Source organism: Oncorhynchus gorbuscha, linkage group LG01 (assembly GCF_021184085.1).
Source record: "Oncorhynchus gorbuscha isolate QuinsamMale2020 ecotype Even-year linkage group LG01, OgorEven_v1.0, whole genome shotgun sequence".
Taxonomy (NCBI): domain Eukaryota; kingdom Metazoa; phylum Chordata; class Actinopteri; order Salmoniformes; family Salmonidae; genus Oncorhynchus; species Oncorhynchus gorbuscha.
In genome coordinates, this window is record NC_060173.1 from 3,143,502 (window position 1) to 3,162,965 (window position 19,464).

A 19,464-nucleotide genomic window follows, 5' to 3' on the forward strand; every position below is an offset into this window, starting at 1 on the left:
CATGAAGAGCATACTGTGACTATGCATTTTTATAGCGACTTCTCTAGAGTTGTCGTCCTATCAACAGAGATTTTCACTGGAGGAAAAAACAGAACGTTTAACATTCATGGAGAATGAAATTGTAAATTTGCTAAACATATTCTTCCTGATAGAATAGGATAGAATATAATAAAGAGTTGTATGTCACACCTCAGACACTGCCCTACCTTGTGCTCTGACCTCTTTCTCCCCTCTCTCTCCAGATGAAATCTCGCGTCTTGTGACGGCCGGCCGCCCAACAACCTGCCCGCTCGACCCTATCCCCTCCTCTCTTCTCCAGACCATTTCCAGAGACCTTCTCCCTTACCTCACCTCGCTCATCAACTTATCCCTGACCGCTGGCTACGTCAAGAGAGCGAGAGTTGCACCCCTTCTGAAAAAACCTACACTCGATCCCTCCGATGTTAACAACTACAGACCAGTATCCCTTCTTTCTTTTCTCTCCAAAACTCTTGAACATGCCGTCCTTGGTCAGCTCTCCCGCTATCTCTCTCAGAATGACCTTCTTGATCCAAATCAGTCAGGTTTCAAGACTAGTCATTCAACTGAGACTGCTCTTCTCTGTATCACGGAGGCGCTCCGCACCGCTAAAGCTAACTCTCTCTCCTCTGCTCTCATCCTTCTAGACCTATCGGCTGCCTTCGATACTGTGAACCATCAGATCCTCCTCTCCACCCTCTCCGAGTTGGGCATCTCCGGCGCGGCCCACGCTTGGATTGCGTCCTACCTGACAGGTCGCTCCTACCAAGTGGCGTGGCGAGAATCTGTCTCCTCACCACGCGCTCTCACCACTGGTGTCCCCCAGGGCTCTGTTCTAGGCCCTCTCCTATTCTCGCTATACACCAAGTCACTTGGCTCTGTCATAACCTCACATGGTCTCTCCTATCATTGCTATGCAGACGACACACAATTAATCTTCTCCTTTCCCCCTTCTGATGACCAGGTGGCGAATCGCATCTCTGCATGTCTGGCAGACATATCAGTGTGGATGACGGATCACCACCTCAAGCTGAACTTCGGCAAGACGGAGCTGCTCTTCCTCCCGGGGAAGGACTGCCCGTTCCATGATCTCGCCATCACGGTTGACAACTCCATTGTGTCCTCCTCCCAGAGCGCTAAGAACCTTGGCGTGATCCTGGACAACACCCTGTCGTTCTCAACTAACATCAAGGCGGTGGCCCGTTCCTGTAGGTTCATGCTCTACAACATCCGCAGAGTATGACCCTGCCTCACACAGGAAGCGGCGCAGGTCCTAATCCAGGCACTTGTCATCTCGTCTGGATTACTGCAACTCGCTGTTGGCTGGGCTCCCTGCCTGTGCCATTAAACCCCTACAACTCATCCAGAACGCCGCAGCCCGTCTAGTGTTCAACCTTCCCAAGTTCTCTCACGTCACCCCGCTCCTCCGCTCTCTCCACTGGCTTCCAGTTGAAGCTCGCATCCGCTACAAGACCATGGTGCTTGCCTACGGAGCTGTGAGGGGAACGGCACCTCAGTACCTCCAGGCTCTGATCAGGCCCTACACCCAAATAAGGGCACTGCGTTCATCCACCTCTGGCCTGCTCGCCTCCCTACCACTGAGGAAGTACAGTTCCCGCTCAGCCCAGTCAAAACTGTTCGCTGCTCTGGCTCCCCAATGGTGGAACAAACTCCCTCACGACGCCAGGACAGCGGAGTCAATCACCACCTTCCGGAGACACCTGAAACCCCACCTCTTTAAGGAATACCTAGGATAGGATAAAGTAATCCTTCTCACCCCCCCCCCTTAAAATATTTAGATGTACTATTGTAAAGTGACTGGATGTCATAAGGTGAATGCACCAATTTGTAAGTCGCTCTGGATAAGAGCGTCTGCTAAATGACTTAAATGTAAATGTAAATGTACCTCTTTTTGGGTCGTAACTAGTTACCACGGCCACAAAGTCATAATTACGTCTGAACCACGCTTATTTCCACCATTTATCTTCTTAAAATCTGATTTTAAACCTAATCCTAACCGTATGTCTAACCCGAATGAAGAGCAAAAAACACATGTTTCTTTTCATGAATTTTTAGGATAGCCATTTCGACTTTGTCGCTGTGGAAACTAGTGACCACCCTCTTTAGCCACACTCAACATGGTGGAAAACCACTGACGTATGTAAACAAACTACTTTACAGCAACCACGATCTACTGTCGTAAATTGCATTTGGCATCCCCCATGCTATGGATACAAGCTTGCTGACAGAATTATGTGTCTACACGTGGGTAAGTTTCTATATCAACCAATTTTTTTGTATGTATCAAGACACTCGTATTTAGCTAATAAGATCCAGTTTGTTTGTGATACTAACGTTAGCTAGCTACGTTTTGTCAAGCACACTAGTTTCAAGAATGCTAGCTACCAAAACTCATGTTAGCGCCAGTTAGCTAACGTTAACTAACTATAATTATCTAACTAGTGAAAGTGAACTAGAGTAGTACAATCTCTCCGTCTCTGACAGTTGTGTACCGGTGATTTACTGAAGCGATGTCATATGTTAAATATGAACACAGTTGGAACTGCATCTCAATTCGCACTGTCAATACCTCCTGAAACATTACAGGGAACCAACAGCTATTGGCAGTTAGGACAGGGCCATGTTGAAGACCTGTCAGTGCCCAGGCGCGCCGATGGAGCCCTACAGATGGGGGCGGTGCGCCAACTCAGTGGAGGTGGTGGGCATTCGGCTGTGGTCTCTGGTGCGTGTGGCTCATGATGCCATTTTTGTTGTCATGAAGAAAGTTATCTAATATCTGCAAAGGGGGTTGACTTTGTCTCTCTCTGCTGGACATATGGCTTCTACTTTTGGTGTGTCAATAAAGCTATGTGAATAACATTTTTCTGCGTATGCATTACACAGTATATACAACTAATACGTTATTATCCTTCTCTTTTTCTACCTCCCTCATTCTCTTCCTCCTCAACCGCCTCTTCCACTTCCTCGTCCTCCTCCACGTCCCCTTCCTCCACCTCCTCTTCTTCCACCTCTTCCCCCACCGCCTCTTCCTCCTCCTCTTCCCCCACCGCCTCTTCCTCCTCCTCTTCCCCCACCGCCTCTTCCTCCTCCTCTTCCCCCACCGCCTCTTCCTCCACCCTCCAGAGAAAGGAGAGCTGCTGGTGTGTGGCCAGAACCACAGAGGTCAGCTGGGACTGGGTCACTGTTTAGAGGTCACCACCTTTCATCTCTGTCCTCTCATTGGTCAGAGGGTTGCACACGTGTCATGTGGTTGGGATTTCACACTCGTCCTCACTGGTGAGTGGAAGAGAATGTACTGCTCATTCTCTCTGGGGAGAGAGGCAGAGAATGTACAGTAGCGAAACTGGAGCAGCAGCTCTGACCTGGGTGAGGTCTCTGTGACAGTCATCACAACACCTTTAGTTGTCAAAACCAGAGACCTGAATGTCTTGACGGATATCTAGGTGTTCACGCTTGTCATTTTATATCAACATGTTTTGGTTCTCCTCTCTCAGATCGTGGCCAGGTCCTGACGTGTGGATCTAATGCATACGGCCAGTTGGGTGTCTCAGAGCCAATCCCTCATTCTGTGGTGCTGCTGCCCATTCAGTCTGTAAGGGAGCCAGTGATCAGAGTGGCAGCAGGACTCAGACATTCACTATCTGTCACTGGTAAGACATACCTGTTCACTGATAAGACATACCTGTTCACTGATAAGACATACCTGTTCACTGATAAGACATACCTGTTCACTGATAAGACATACCTGTTCACTGATAAGACATACCTGTTCACTGATAAGACATACCTGTTCACTGATAAGACATACCTGTTCACTGGTAAGACATACCTGTCCACTGGTAAGACATACCTGTCCACTGGTAAGACATACCTGTCCACTGGTAAGACATACCTGTCCACTGGTAAGACATACCTGTCCACTGGTAAGACATACCTGTCCACTGGTAAGACATACCTGTCACTGGTAAGACATACCTGTCACTGGTAAGACATACCTGTCACTGGTAAGACATACCTGTCACTGGTAAGACATACCTGTTCACTGACTTCACAGCCACAGAGCCTCCAAATGACATTCATAAATATGTTATAATTCTGACTACAGATCCAATCTCTGAATTTAACTTACACTAACTGTGGTCTTCATTGCCGTGTGTGGTTCTGTGTAGTGTGTGTCCTCATTGCTGTGTGTGGTTCTGTGTAGTGTGTCCTCACTACTGTATTGGATAAGAGAGTCTGCTAAATGACTCACTACTGTACATCGCTCTGAATAAGAGTGTCTGCTAAATGACTCAAATGTAAATGTACTATCATCAATGCTTTCTTTCTTATGGGGCACAACAATCACCAATACGTTTTGCTCCTTGTGTTGTTCTATCTCCAGCTACAGGTAGTGTTTACCAGTGGGGTATGGGTCTCTCTGGCCAGGCTAAGAGAGCTCTGAGTCCACAGCCTGTCCCAGAACACTTCACCTCCAAGGTACCTTGTCTGGTCCCAGGTCTGGAACAGGTGATTTCGCACAGTGTTGCTGCAGGCTCCGCCCACTCTGTGAGCCTTACTGGTGAGTGACTGTTATTGCTCTCCAGTCTGCTGTTCTGCTAGTCTCCAGTCTGCTGTTCTGCTAGTCTCCAGTCTGCTGTTCTGCTAGTCTCCAGTCTGCTGTTCTGCTAGTCTCCAGTCTGCTGTTCTGCTAGCCTCCAGTCTGTTGTTCTGCTAGTCTCCAGTCTCCAGTCTGCTGTTCTGCTAGCCTCCAGTCTGTTGTTCTGCTAGTCTCCAGTCTCCAGTCTGCTGTTCTGCTAGTCTCCAGTCTGCTGTTCTGCTAGTCTCCCGTCTGCTGTTCTGCTAGTCTCCAGTCTGCTGTTCTGCTAGTCTCCAGTCTGCTGTTCTGCTAGCCTCCAGTCTGTTGTTCTGCTAGTCTCCAGTCTCCAGTCTGCTGTTCTGCTAGTCTCCAGTCTGCTGTTCTGCTAGTCTCCAGTCTGCTGTTCTGCTAGTCTCCAGTCTGCTGTTCTGCTAGTCTCCAGTCTGCTGTTCTGCTAGTCTCCAGTCTGCTGTTCTGCTAGCCTCCAGTCTGTTGTTCTGCTAGTCTCCAGTCTCCAGTCTGCTGTTCTGCTAGTCTCCAGTCTGCTGTTCTGCTAGTCTCCAGTCTGCTGTTCTGCTAGTCTCCAGTCTGCTGTTCTGCTAGTCTCCAGTCTGCTGTTCTGCTAGTCTCCAGTCTGCTGTTCTGCTAGTCTCCAGTCTGCTGTTCTGCTAGTCTCCAGTCTGCTATTCTGCTAGTCTCCAGTCTGCTATTCTGCTAGTCTCCAGTCTGCTGTTCTGCTAGTCTCCAGTCTGCTGTTCTGCTAGTCTCCAGTCTGCTGTTCTGCTAGTCTCCAGTCTGCTATTCTGCTAGTCTCCAGTCTGCTGTTCTGCTAGTCTCCAGTCTGCTGTTCTGCTAGTCTCCAGTCTGCTATTCTGCTAGTCTCCAGTCTGCTGTTCTGCTAGTCTCCAGTCTGCTATTCTGCTATTCTGCTAGTCTCCAGTCTGCTATTCTGCTAGTCTCCAGTCTGCTATTCTGCTAGTCTCCAGTCTGCTGTTCTGCTATTCTGCTAGTCTCCAGTCTGCTGTTCTGCTAGTCTCCAGTCTCCAGTCTGCTAGTCTCCAGTCTGCTGTTCTGCTAGTCTCCAGTCTGCTGTTCTGCTTGTCTCCAGTCTGCTGTTCTGCTTGTCTCCAGTCTGCTATTCTGCTAGTCTCCAGTCTGCTATTCTGCTAGTCTCCAGTCTGCTATTCTGCTAGTCTCCAGTCTGCTGTTCTGCTAGTCTCCAGTCTGCCAGTCTCTAGTCTGCTATTCTGCTAGTCTCCAGTCTGCTATTCTGCTAGTCTCCAGTCTGCCAGTCTCCAGTCTGCTATTCTGCTAGTCTCCAGTCTGCTATTCTGCTAGTCTCCAGTCTGCTATTCTGCTAGTCTCCAGTCTGCTATTCTGCTAGTCTCCAGTCTGCTATTCTGCTAGTCTCCAGTCTGCTATTCTGCTAGTCTCCAGTCTGCTGTTCTGCTAGTCTCCAGTCTGCCAGTCTCTAGTCTGCTATTCTGCTAGTCTCCAGTCGGCTATTCTGACTTGAGATCCACGTGCTTTACTTGAATGAATGATTTAAGAGAGTGTGAATTGCTCCCACAGAAAATAATTTTACCTCAGAACAACAGAGACCATTTGATGCTTGTGTATTTTTCTTTATTATGTAGTAGAGCAGTGAGTCCCAAACTTCTTTTTTTTTTTTTTATTAAAAACTCAGTCCGACCTTCAACTTCCTCTTCAAAGTTGTAATAGTAGAAAGCACAAGGTGTGATATCTAAATTGGGTATTGCATCATCATCATCATCATCATCATCATCATCATCATCATCATCATCATCATCAGTTCCTCTCATCATGTTAGACATTACAGACCTTACAGAGATATTTATAACTAGTCAGAAATGCCCAGATCAACTAGTCCCATGTCAACTAACGTTTGTTTTTAAGCCAATAGATTTCGTTGTAACTCTTGAGTCACTCAAATATCACATGAATACACATTAGACATGGAAAAATGTGTAGAATTGCAAGCAAATTATATTTTTAAAACTGTAACATGTTCTCGACAACCCCGTGACAAAATGTGTAGAATCGCAGGAAATAAACTTTAAACCTGACAGTTTGTGTCATGAACAGTGCTTGTCCCTATAGAAATAGACATGGTGGGGGGGTTGTGTGTGGTGTTATATTACTCACTGTGAAAATGAATCAGCATTTACCCACCTCTTTCTACCACGACATCACTGGTTTACATACATTCTCCATTGATTTACGCTTTCCTTGGTGATGGTCTTTATGCTTGCATTCATCTTGGCATGTTTGTCTGCGTCTCAGTGTTGTGTTATAGCAGGGGGTCATGTGTTGTGTTATAACAGGGGGTCATGTGTTATAGCAGGGGTTTATGTGTTGTGTTATAACAGGGGGTCATGTGTTGTGTTATAACAGGGGGTCATGTGTTGTGTTATAACAGGGGGTCATGTGTTGTGTTATAACAGGGGGTCATGTGTTGTGTTATAGCAGGGGGTCATGTGTTATAGCAGGGGGTCATGTGTTATAGCAGGGGGTCATGTGTTATAGCAGGGGGTCATGTGTTATAGCAGGGGTCATGTGTTATAGCAGGGGGTCATGTGTTATAGCAGGGGGTCGTGTGTTGTGTTATAACAGGGGGTCATGTGTTGTGTTATAACAGGGGGTCATGTGTTATAGCAGGGGGTCATGTGTTATAACAGGGGGTCATGTGTTGTGTTATAACAGGGGTCATGTGTTGTGTTATAGCAGGGGGTCATGTGTTATAACAGGGGGTCATGTGTTATAGCAGGGGTCATGTGTTGTGTTATAACAGGGGGTCATGTGTTGTGTTATAGCAGGGGGTCATGTGTTATAGCAGGGGGTCATGTGTTATAACAGGGGTCATGTGTTATAACAGGGGTCATGTGTTATAACAGGGGGTAATGTGTTATAACAGGGGGTCATGTGTTATAACAGGGGTCATGTGTTATAGCAGGGGGTCATGTGTTGTGTTATAGCAGGGGGTCATGTGTTATAACAGGGGGTCATGTGTTATAACAGGGGGTCATGTGTTGTATTATAACAGGGGTCATGTGTCGTTATAGCAGGGGGTCATGTGTCGTGTTATAGCAGGGGGTCATGTCTTGTGTTATAACAGGGGGTCATGTGTTATAGCAGGGGGTCATGTGTTATAACAGGGGGTCATGTGTTATAGCAGGGGGTCATGTCTTGTGTTATAGAAGGGGGTCATGTGTTGTATTATAACAGGGGTCATGTCTTGTGTTATAGAAGGGGTCATGTGTTATAGCAGGGGTCATGTCTTGTGTTATAGAAGGGGGTCATGTGTTATAGAAGGGGGTCATGTGTTGTATTATAACAGGGGGTCATGTGTTATAGCAGGGGGTCATGTGTTATAGCAGGGGGTCATGTGTTATAGCAGGGGGTCATGTGTTATAGCAGGGGGTCATGTGTTGTGTTATAGCAGGGGGTCATGTGTTATAACAGGGGGTCATGTGTTGTGTTATAACAGGGGGTCATGTGTTGTGTTATAACAGGGGGTCATGTGTTATAGCAGGGGGTCATGTGTTATAGCAGGGGGTCATGTGTTGTGTTATAACAGGGGGTCATGTGTTGTGTTATAGCAGGGGGTCATGTGTTATAGCAGGGGTCATGTGTTATAGCAGGGGGTCATGTGTTATAGCAGGGGGTCATGTGTTGTAACAGGGGGTCATGTGTTGTGTTATAACAGGGGGTCATGTGTTGTGTTATAACAGGGGTCATGTGTTGTGTTATAACAGGGGGTCATGTGTTGTGTTATAACAGGGGGTCATGTGTTGTGTTATAACAGGGGGTCATGTGTTATAGCAGGGGGTCATGTGTTGTGTTATAACAGGGGTCATGTGTTGTGTTATAGCAGGGGGTCATGTGTTGTGTTATAACAGGGGGTCATGTGTTATAGCAGGGGGTCATGTGTTGTGTTATAGCAGGGGGTCATGTGTTATAACAGGGGGTCATGTGTTGTGTTATAACAGGGGGTCATGTGTTATAACAGGGGGTCATGTGTTATAGCAGGGGGTCGTGTGTTGTATTATAGCAGGGGATCATGTCTTGTGTTATAACAGGGGGTCGTGTCTAGGATAGTGAGTAACACCAGTCTATCTGTATTCTGTTCTAGCTGAGGGAGATGTGTTCCTGTGGGGCAGTAATAAGCACGGCCAGCTGACCAGTAGCAGTACAGACTCCTTCCTACCCAGACCTGTCCTCCTAGACCGCTCACCACTGGGTGGAGAGAAGGTTACCCACGTTCACAGTGGCTGGACACACCTGGTGGCCCAAACAGGTGAGAGAGAGAGAGACACAAAGACCTGTTTTTAGTAGGGAGAAAATGTTTTGGAATGGGCAGGGATTACCTGAACGTGTCTAATAAGAAGAGATTGTTTTCAGTAGCAAAATTGTTCAAATCGGTGTGCCTTATGGAACACACAATCAATATTTTGGGGGGGGCATCGACTCTTAACTAGAGTTTAAATATCAGTATTAATGGTGCTGTGGATGATACTGTTGAAAGAGATCCTAAATCCTGAAGTAAGATACAATATGACCGTGTTAGTGTCTACTGTCTCTATACAGTAGGACCCTGTTAGTGTCTATATACAGTAGGACCCTGTTAGTGTCTATATACAGTAGGACCCTGTTAGTGTCTATATACAGTAGGACCCTGTTAGTGTCTATATACAGTAGGACCCTGTTAGTGTCTATATACAGTAGGACCCTGTTAGTGTCTATATACAGTAGGACCCTGTTAGTGTCTATATACAGTAGGACCCTGTTAGTGTCTATATACAGTAGGACCCTGTTAGTGTCTATATACAGTAGGACCCTGTTAGTGTCTATATAGGACCCTGTTAGTGTCTAGGACCCTGTTAGTGTCTATATACAGTAGGACCCTGTTAGTGTCTATATACAGTAGGACCCTGTTAGTGTCTATATACAGTAGGACCCTGTTAGTGTCTATATACAGTAGGACCCTGTTAGTGTCTATATACAGTAGGACCCTGTTAGTGTCTATATACAGTAGGACCCTGTTAGTGTCTATATACAGTAGGACCCTGTTAGTGTCTATATACAGTAGGACCCTGTTAGTGTCTATATACAGTAGGACCCTGTTAGTGTCTATATACAGTAGGACCCTGTTAGTGTCTATATACAGTAGGACCCTGTTAGTGTCTAGTAGGACCCTGTTAGTGTCTATATACAGTAGGACCCTGTTAGTGTCTATATACAGTAGGACCCTGTTAGTGTCTATATACAGTAGGACCCTGTTAGTGTCTATATACAGTAGGACCCTGTTAGTGTCTATATACAGTAGGACCCTGTTAGTGTCTATATACAGTAGGACCCTGTTAGTGTCTATATACAGTAGGACCCTGTTAGTGTCTATATACAGTAGGACCCTGTTAGTGTCTATATACAGTAGGACCCTGTTAGTGTCTATATACAGTAGGACCCTGTTAGTGTCTATATACAGTAGGACCCTGTTAGTGTCTATATACAGTAGGACCCTGTTAGTGTCTATATACAGTAGGACCCTGTTAGTGTCTATATACAGTAGGTTAGTGTCCAGTAGGACCCTGTTAGTGTCTATATACAGTAGGACCCTGTTAGTGTCTATATACAGTAGGACCCTGTTAGTGTCTATATACAGTAGGACCCTGTTAGTGTCTATATACAGTAGGACCCTGTTAGTGTCTATATACAGTAGGACCCTGTTAGTGTCTATATACAGTAGGACAGTGTCTATATACCCCTGTTAGTGTCTATATACAGTAGGACCCTGTTAGTGTCTATATACAGTAGGACCCTGTTAGTGTCTATATACAGTAGGACCCTGTTAGTGTCTATATACAGTAGGACCCTGTTAGTGTCTATATACAGTAGGACCCTGTTAGTGTCTATATACAGTAGGACCCTGTTAGTGTCTATATACAGTAGGACCCTGTTAGTGTCTAGTAGGACCCTGTTAGTGTCTATATACAGTAGGACCCTGTTAGTGTCTATATACAGTAGGACCCTGTTAGTGTCTATATACAGTAGGACCCTGTTAGTGTCTATATACAGTAGGACCCTGTTAGTGTCTATATACAGTAGGACCCTGTTAGTGTCTATATACAGTAGGACCCTGTTAGTGTCTATATACAGTAGGACCCTGTTAGTGTCTATATACAGTAGGACCCTGTTAGTGTCTATATACAGTAGGACCCTGTTAGTGTCTATATACAGTAGGACCCTGTTAGTGTCTATATACAGTAGGACCCTGTTAGTGTCTATATACAGTAGGACCCTGTTAGTGTCTATATACAGTAGGACCCTGTTAGTGTCTATATACAGTAGGACCCTGTTAGTGTCTATATACAGTAGGACCCTGTTAGTGTCTATATACAGTAGGACCCTGTTAGTGTCTATATACAGTAGGACCCTGTTAGTGTCTATATACAGTAGGACCCTGTTAGTGTCTATATACAGTAGGACCCTGTTAGTGTCTATATACAGTGTGTTAGTGTCTATATACAGTAGGACCCTGTTAGTGTCTATATACAGTAGGACCCTGTTAGTGTCTATATACAGTAGGACCCTGTTAGTGTCTATATACAGTAGGACCCTGTTAGTGTCTATATACAGTAGGACCCTGTTAGTGTCTATATACAGTAGGACCCTGTTAGTGTCTATATACAGTAGGACCCTGTTAGTGTCTATATACAGTAGGACCCTGTTAGTGTCTATATACAGTAGGACCCTGTTAGTGTCTATATACAGTAGGACCCTGTTAGTGTCTATATACAGTAGGACCCTGTTAGTGTCTATATACAGTAGGACCCTGTTAGTGTCTATATACAGTAGGACCCTGTTAGTGTCTATATACAGTAGGACCCTGTTAGTGTCTATATACAGTAGGACCCTGTTAGTGTCTATATACAGTAGGACCCTGTTAGTGTCTATATACAGTAGGACCCTGTTAGTGTCTATATACAGTAGGACCCTGTTAGTGTCTATATACAGTAGGACCCTGTTAGTGTCTATATACAGTAGGACCCTGTTAGTGTCTATATACAGTAGGACCCTGTTAGTGTCTATATACAGTAGGACCCTGTTAGTGTCTATATACAGTAGGACCCTGTTAGTGTCTATATACAGTAGGACCCTGTTAGTGTCTATATACCAGTAGGACCTATATACAGTAGGACCCTGTTAGTGTCTATATACAGTAGGACCCTGTTAGTGTCTATATACAGTAGGACCCTGTTAGTGTCTATATACAGTAGGACCCTGTTAGTGTCTTACTACCAGTTTATAATGATCCGCAACTCTCTTCCAGAGAGCGGCCGTGTCTTCACTTGGGGCAGAGGCAATTATGGACAGCTGGGGAGGACAGAACTGACCAATCAGAGTACAGATCAGCAGTCAAGTAGTGCATTGAGAGGAGCTGCCAGCCAATGGACATGTGTCCCTGCAGAAGTCAAGATCCTCTGTGGAGCCTCACAGGTGAGACTGGTCACGGGCGAGACGGGTCACGGGCGTCTTGGGTCACGGGCGTCTTGGGTCACGGGCGTCTTGGGTCACGGGCGAGACAGGTCACGGGCGAGACAGGTCACGGGCGAGACAGGTCACGGGCGAAACAGGTCACGGGCGAGACAGGTCACGGGCGAGACAGGTCACGGGAGAGACGGGTCACGGGCGTCTCGGGTCACGGGAGAGACTGGTCACGGGAGAGACTGGTCTTGGGTCACGGGCGAGACGGGTCACGGGTGTGTTTGCAACAGTGGTCGTGTTAACAGCAGTCGCGCTACAGAAATGAATGATCAATGATTTCACAAACCTCTTGAAGAGAACTTCGGCCCCAGTCCAGCAGCAGAGGGCAGCAGAAACTAAAACACGGAGTCCCTGGATATAAAGGTGGTTTTCCACAGAGTAAACGTCTTGATGTACTGGTGCGTTGGTTGGTACCTGCACCACTGTCTTGATGTCAGGTTGTTGTACTGGTGCGTTGGTTGGTACCTGTATCACTGTCTTGATGTCAGGTTGTTGTACTGGTGCGTTGGTTGTTACCTTATTATATTATTGGTCAAATCTGGGAACACTGGACAGATTTATAGCGAATGAAAACACGCCAGAGACCCACACCTGTATCATCAGTCTTTTATTTAACTAGGCAAGTTAGTTACCTGCAAATTCTTATTTACAATGACGGCCTACCAGGGAACTGTGGGTTAACTGCCTTGTTCAGGGGCAGAACGACAGATTTACACACTGTTGCTGACAGGTGTATAAAATCGAGCACACAGCCATGCAATCTCCATAGACAAACATTGGCAGTAAAATGGCCCGTACTGAAATGCTCAGTGACTTTCAATGTGGCACCGTCATAGGATGCCACCATTCCAACAAGTAAGTTTGTTCAATTTCTGTCCTGCTAGAGCTGCCCTGGTCAACTGTAAGTGCTGATATTGTGAGGTGGAAATGTCTAGGAGCAACAACGGCTCAGTCGCGAAGTGGTAGGCCACACAAGCTTCACAGAACGGGACCGCCTACCGAGTTCCAAACTGCCTCTGGAAGCAACGTCAGCACATGAACTGTTCGTCGGGAGCTTCATGGGTTTCCATGGCCGGGCAGCTGCGCACAAGCCTAACTTCTCAATGCTCAATGCCAATCGCCGGCTGCAGTGTAAAGTACACCGACATTGGAGCAGTGGAAACGCGTTTTCTGGAGTGATGACTCGCGTTTCATCTGGCAGTCTGACGGACAAATCGGAATGTTGACTGTCCTTGGGGAGAGTGCGTTTCCTGTCTAGCCTACATGACCATGTGAGGAATAGACAGGTTGACATTCAACCAATTCATATGATGTAAAGACTTCATCAGATCTTTCATTTCTCTCCACAGATTGCCTGTGGATCTGAACATAACCTTGCCATAGTAGGTATGTATTTATATATTGTTCAACGCAGTCATTGAAACTACAAATTATTTGTGGTGTTATTCTACTGTATTTGGCTATAAATAGACTTTCCACAAAATAATTGGATGATGAATGAATGTTAAAATGTACTCTGTCAACCCACTAAGAGGAAGCTAGGGGAGAGGAGGGGACAGGGGAGTTTGGAAAATGGGTCAGTTTTTTTTAAAGCATGTTGTTTTCACTACACTAAGTGCAAGTGACTGAAATGGGACGTGTCCCAAATGAGACACTATGCCCTATATAGTGCACTACTGTTGACCAGAGCCCTATGGATTGCAGCTGGCTCTTATGCGTGACTCATGTTTAGTTACTACAGTACACTGTGCTCTTCCTTCCTGGTTTGGGGAACCAACCAGAATACAAAAATACGTGCAAGGCTTAATGTGGCATTATGGGGAAAAATGAATATTTGATGGGGTTTTCCTCGCCTTCTTCTTCTTCAATAAGTGAAGGATTCTCCCGTCTAATGCAAAATGACAATCCTCTGGGTGGAATGTTGAAATAATTAGTGGTTGAGGGGTAAGTCACGTACAAATTGCCTGCTGGAGACTGAGCATCAATCCCTGCATCCTCCCCACTGTTTCTTCCACTACCTGTCTCCCCTTCCGATTTCCATTCTGCCTCAATACAATGTTAAATACCTTAAGAAATGTATTGAAATTTAAATAATTAGTTAGCTATGAAACCCCCTTTTTTTAAACATTTTTATCCAAATGTTGGTGAGGTTAATTACAGTTGATGTGACACATGTCCAAATATGGAATGGAATTGATGAATAGAATTATATGCATAGAATTCAATAGACATGTTTGATTGGACAGTGTTACGGTTTTCTTCCGGTGAAAGAGAGGAGGACCAAAATGCAGCGTGGTTATTTATAAACATCTTTAATAAAGATGAAAATACGAACACTTTACAAAACAAAAGAAATGTGAAAAACCGAAAAACAGCCCTATCTGGTGCAACAAACGCAGAGACAGGAACAATCACCCTCGAAAATACTCAAAGAATATGGCTGCCTAAATATGGTTCCCAATCAGAGACAACGATAAACACCTGCCGCTGATTGAGAAACACTCCAGGCAACCATAGACTTACCTAGAATACTATACTAAACACAATCCCATAAACTACAAAACCCCAAGACAACACAAACCACATAAATCACCCATGTCACACCCTGGCCTAACCAACATAATAAAGAGAACACAGAATACTAAGACCAGGGCGTGACAGACAGGACCTTTTTAAAGAATTAGTAACATTACATTTACATTTAAGTCATTTAGCAGACTCTCTTATCCAGAGCGACTTACAAATTGGTGCATTCACCTTATGACATCCAGTGGAACAGCCACTTTACAATAGTGCATCTAAATATTTTAAGGGGGGGTGAGAAGGATTACTTTATCCTATCCTAGGTATTCCTTAAAGAGGTGGGGTTTCAGGTGTCTCCGGAAGGTGGTGATTGACTCCGCTGTCCTGGCGTCATGAGGGAGTTTGTTCCACCATCGGGGGGCCAGAGCAGCGAACAGTTTTGACTGGGCTGAGCGGGAACTGTACTTCCTCAGTGGTAGGGAGGCAAGCAGGCCAGAGGTGGATGAACGCAGTGCCCTTGTTTGGGTGTAGGGCCTGATCAGAGCCTGGAGGTACTGAGGTGCTGTTCCCCTCACAGCTCCGTAGGCAAGCACCATGGTCTTGTAGCGGATGCGAGCTTCAACTGGAAGCCAGTGGAGAGAGCGGAGGAGTGGGGTGACGTGAGAGAACTTGGGAAGGTTGAACACCAGACGGGCTGCGGCGTTCTGGATGAGTTGTAGGGGTTTAATGGCACAGGCAGGGAGCCCAGCCAACAGCGAGTTGCAGTAATCCAGACGGGAGATGACAAGTGCCTGGATTAGGACCTGCGCCGCTTCCTGTGTGAGGCAGGGTCGTACTCTGCGGATGTTGTAGAGCATGAACCTACAGGAACGGGCCACCGCCCGAGAGAGAGAGAGATATAATGCTTTACAGTTTAACATCAGGGTGAAATGTTAATTATTTTGTTGACGCTTGAGGCCAATTCAAGGGTTTGGATTATAACTGTGTCGCCCTATAGGAATTATAATCTTTGTCGACAGGAAGTAATTACTTATAGGGAAGACGAGTATCACTGGCCGAGTCTAATCACTCACACACACACAGTATATGATAAGCAGAATATGTGTCACTGACGGGGTTAATTAACCAAGCTGCTCTGTGTTAATGAGAAGAGTCAAACACAAGAACAATCACACGGAAGTTTTAACTTTAGACCAGAACCCTATAGAACCCTATTCCCTATATAGTGCACTACTTTAGACCAGAGCCCTATAGAACCCTATTCCCTATATAGTGCACTACTTTTGACCAGAGCCCAGTGGGTCCTACTCCAAAGTAGTGTACTATATAGTACACAGAGTGCCATTTGGGACGCAGACCTGTACAGTGTGTGAATAGAGTTTGAGTAGAGTTTAAATACAGGCTGAGTAGAGTTTAAATACAGGCTGAGTAGAGTTTAAATACAGGCTGAGTAGAGTTTAAATACAGGCTGAGTAGAGTTTAAATACAGGCTGAGTAGAGTTTAAATCCAGGCTGAGTAGAGTTTAAATACAGGCTGAGTAGAGTTTAAATACAGGCTGAGTAGAGTTTAAATACAGGCTGAGTAGAGTTTAAATACAGGCTGAGTAGAGTTTAAATACAGGCTGAGTAGAGTTTAAATACAGGCTGAGTAGAGTTTAAATACAGGCTGAGTAGAGTTTAAATACAGGCTGAGTAGAGTTTAAATACAGGCTGAATAGAGTTTAAATACAGGCTGAATAGAGTTTGAGTAGAGTTTAAATACAGGTTGAATAGAGTTTGTTGAATGTAAATAGATTGTTTACAGTAGAGCCTTTACAGCATTTTAACTACTTTACAGATATGCAAAAGACAATCATAATATTAGTTAAATGTCAAATTCTCAGTTTATGCAACAACTTTATAAGAGGTTTTAATTATAAGTTATATTCGACTCACAATTCCGTTACGTGAAGTAAGGCATTGTTGGCCGAATAGATGGATGCAGTTCAATGCATTATAACTATAATTCACCAATACATTTCTTGGTAGTCCCCCCCAAAAAATGATCACAAGTCAGTCATTACATTTACATTTAAGTCATTTAGCAGACGCTCTTATCCAGAGTGACTTACAAATTGGTGCATTCACCTTATGACATCCAGTGGAACAGTCACTTTACAATAGTGCATCTAAATCTTAAAGGGGGGGAGGGGGTGAGAGGGATTACTTATCCTATCCTAGGTATTCCTTAAAGAGGTGGGGTTTCAGGTGTCTCCGGAAGGTGGTGATTGACTCCGCTGTCCTGGCGTCGTGAGGGAGTTTGTTCCACCATTGGGGGGCCAGAGCAGCGAACAGTTTTGACTGGGCTGAGCGGGAGCTGTACTTCCTCAGTGGTAGGGAGGCGAGCAGGCCAGAGGTGGATGAACGCAGTGCCCTTGTTTGGGTGTAGGGCCTGATCAGAGCCTGGAGGTACTGAGGTGCCGTTCCCCTCACAGCTCCGTAGGCAAGCACCATGGTCTTGTAGCGGATGCGAGCTTCAACTGGAAGCCAGTGGAGAGAACGGAGGAGCGGGGTGACGTGAGAGAACTTGGGAAGGTTGAACACCAGACGGGCTGTGGCGTTCTGGATGAGTTGAAGGGGTTTAATGGCACAGGCAGGGAGCCCAGCCAACAGCGAGTTGCAGTAATCCAGACGGGAGATGACAAGTGCCTGGATTAGGACCTGCGCCGCTTCCTGTGTGAGGCAGGTTCGTACTCTGCGGATGTTGTAGAGCATGAACCTACAGGAACGGGCCACCGCCTTGATGTTGGTTGAGAACGACAGGGTGTTGTCCAGGATCACGCCAAGGTTCTTAGCGCTTTGGGAGGAGGACACAATGGAGTTGTCAACCGTGATGGCGAGATCATGGAACGGGCAGTCCTTCCCCGGGAGGAAGAGCAGCTCCGTCTTGCCGAGGTTCAGCTTGAGGTGGTGATCCGTCATCCACACTGATATGTCTGCCAGACATGCAGAGATGCGATTCGCCACCTGGTCATCAGAAGGGGGAAAGGAGAAGATGAATTGTGTGTCGTCTGCATAGCAATGATAGGAGAGACCATGTGAGGTTATGACAGAGCCAAGTGACTTGGTGTATAGCGAGAATAGGAGAGGGCCTAGAACAGAGCCCTGGGGGACACCAGTGGTGAGAGGGCGTAGTGAGGAGACAGATTCTTGCCACGCCACCTGGTAGGAGCAACCTGTCAGGTAGGACGCAATCCAAGCGTGGGCCGCGCCGGAGATGCCCAACTCGGAGAGGGTGGAGAGGAGGATCTGATGGTTCACAGTATCGAAGGCAGCCGATAGATCTAGAAGGATGAGAGCAGAGGAGAGAGAGTTAGCTTTAGCAGTGCGGAGCGCCTCCGTGATACATAGGAGAGCAGTCTCAGTTGAATGACTAGTCTTGAAACCTGACTGATTTGGATCAAGAAGGTCATTCAGAGAGAGATAGCGGGAGAGCTGGCCAAGGACGGCACGTTCAAGAGTTTTGGAGAGAAAAGAAAGAAGGGATACTGGTCTGTAATTGTTGACATTGGAGGGATCGTGTGTAGGTTTTTTCAGAAGGGGTGCAACTCTCGCTCTCTTGAAGACGGAAGGGACGTAGCCAGCGGTCAGGGATGAGTTGATGAGCGAGGTGAGGTAAGGGAGAAGGTCTCCGGAAATGGTCTGGAGAAGAGAGGAGGGGATCGGGTCAAGCGGGCAGGTTGTTGGGCGGCCGGCCGTCACAAGACGCGAGATTTCATCTGGAGAGAGAGGGGAGAAAGAGGTCAGAGCACAGGGTAGGGCAGTGTGAGCAGAACCAGCGGTGTCGTTTGACTTAGCAAACGAGGATCGGATGTCGTCGACCTTCTTTTCAAAATGGTTGACGAAGTCATCTGCAGAGGGGGGGAGGGGGAGGAGGATTCAGGAGGGAGAAGGTGGTGGCAAAGGGCTTCCCAGGGTTAGAGGCAGATGCTTGGAATTTAGAGTGGTAGAAAGTGGCTTTAGCAGCAGAGACAGCGGAGGACAATGTAGAGAGGAGGGAGTGAAAGGATGCCAGGTCCGCAGGGAGGCGAGTTTTCCTCCATTTCCGCTCGGCTGCCCGGAGACCTGTTCTGTGAGCTCGCAATGAGTCATCAAGCCACGGAGCGGGAGGGGAGGACCGAGCCGGCCTGGAAGATAGGGGACATAGAGAGTCAAAGGATGCAGAGAGGGAGGAGAGGAGGGTTGAGGAGGCAGAATCAGGAGATGGGTTGGAGAAGGTTTGAGCAGAGGGAAGAGATGATAGGATGGAAGAGGAGAGCGTAGCGGGGGAGAGAGAGCGAAGGTTGGGACGGCGCGATACCATCCGAGTAGGGGCAGTGTGGGAAATGTTGGATGAGAGCGAGAGGGAAAAGGATACAAGGTAGTGGTCGGAGACTTGGAGGGGAGTTGCAATGAGGTTAGTGGAAGAACAGCATCTAGTAAAGATGAGGTCGAGCGTATTGCCTGCCTTGTGAGTAGGAGGGGAAGGTGAGAGGGTGAGGTCAAAAGAGGAGAGGAGTGGAAAGAAGGAGGCAGAGAGGAATGAGTCAAAGGTAGACGTGGGGAGGTTAAAGTCGCCCAGAACTGTGAGAGGTGAGCCGTCCTCAGGAAAGGAGCTTATCAAGGCATCAAGCTCATTGATGAACTCTCCGAGGGAACCTGGAGGGCGATAAATGATAAGGATGTTAAGCTTGAAAGGGCTGGTAACTGTGACAGCATGGAATTCAAAGGAGGCGATA

General features: G+C 46.5%; 1 protein-coding gene across 2 annotated transcripts in view; it reads left to right on the plus strand.

The window, feature by feature from the left end:
* Positions 1–2,168: 2,168 nt before the first annotated feature.
* The window catches only part of sergef (secretion regulating guanine nucleotide exchange factor), a 32,989-nt gene continuing 15,693 nt past the window's right edge, over positions 2,169–19,464 (plus strand). For both annotated transcript variants that reach the window (XM_046343718.1, XM_046343711.1), the window contains exons 1-8: positions 2,169–2,287; positions 2,626–2,761; positions 3,163–3,315; positions 3,534–3,689; positions 4,424–4,600; positions 8,772–8,936; positions 11,970–12,136; positions 13,534–13,570. In XM_046343718.1, the coding sequence (XP_046199674.1) occupies positions 2,246–2,287; positions 2,626–2,761; positions 3,163–3,315; positions 3,534–3,689; positions 4,424–4,600; positions 8,772–8,936; positions 11,970–12,136; positions 13,534–13,570 (1,033 nt within the window). In that variant the 5' untranslated portion in view covers positions 2,169–2,245. The remainder of the gene's footprint in view (positions 2,288–2,625; positions 2,762–3,162; positions 3,316–3,533; positions 3,690–4,423; positions 4,601–8,771; positions 8,937–11,969; positions 12,137–13,533; positions 13,571–19,464) is intronic.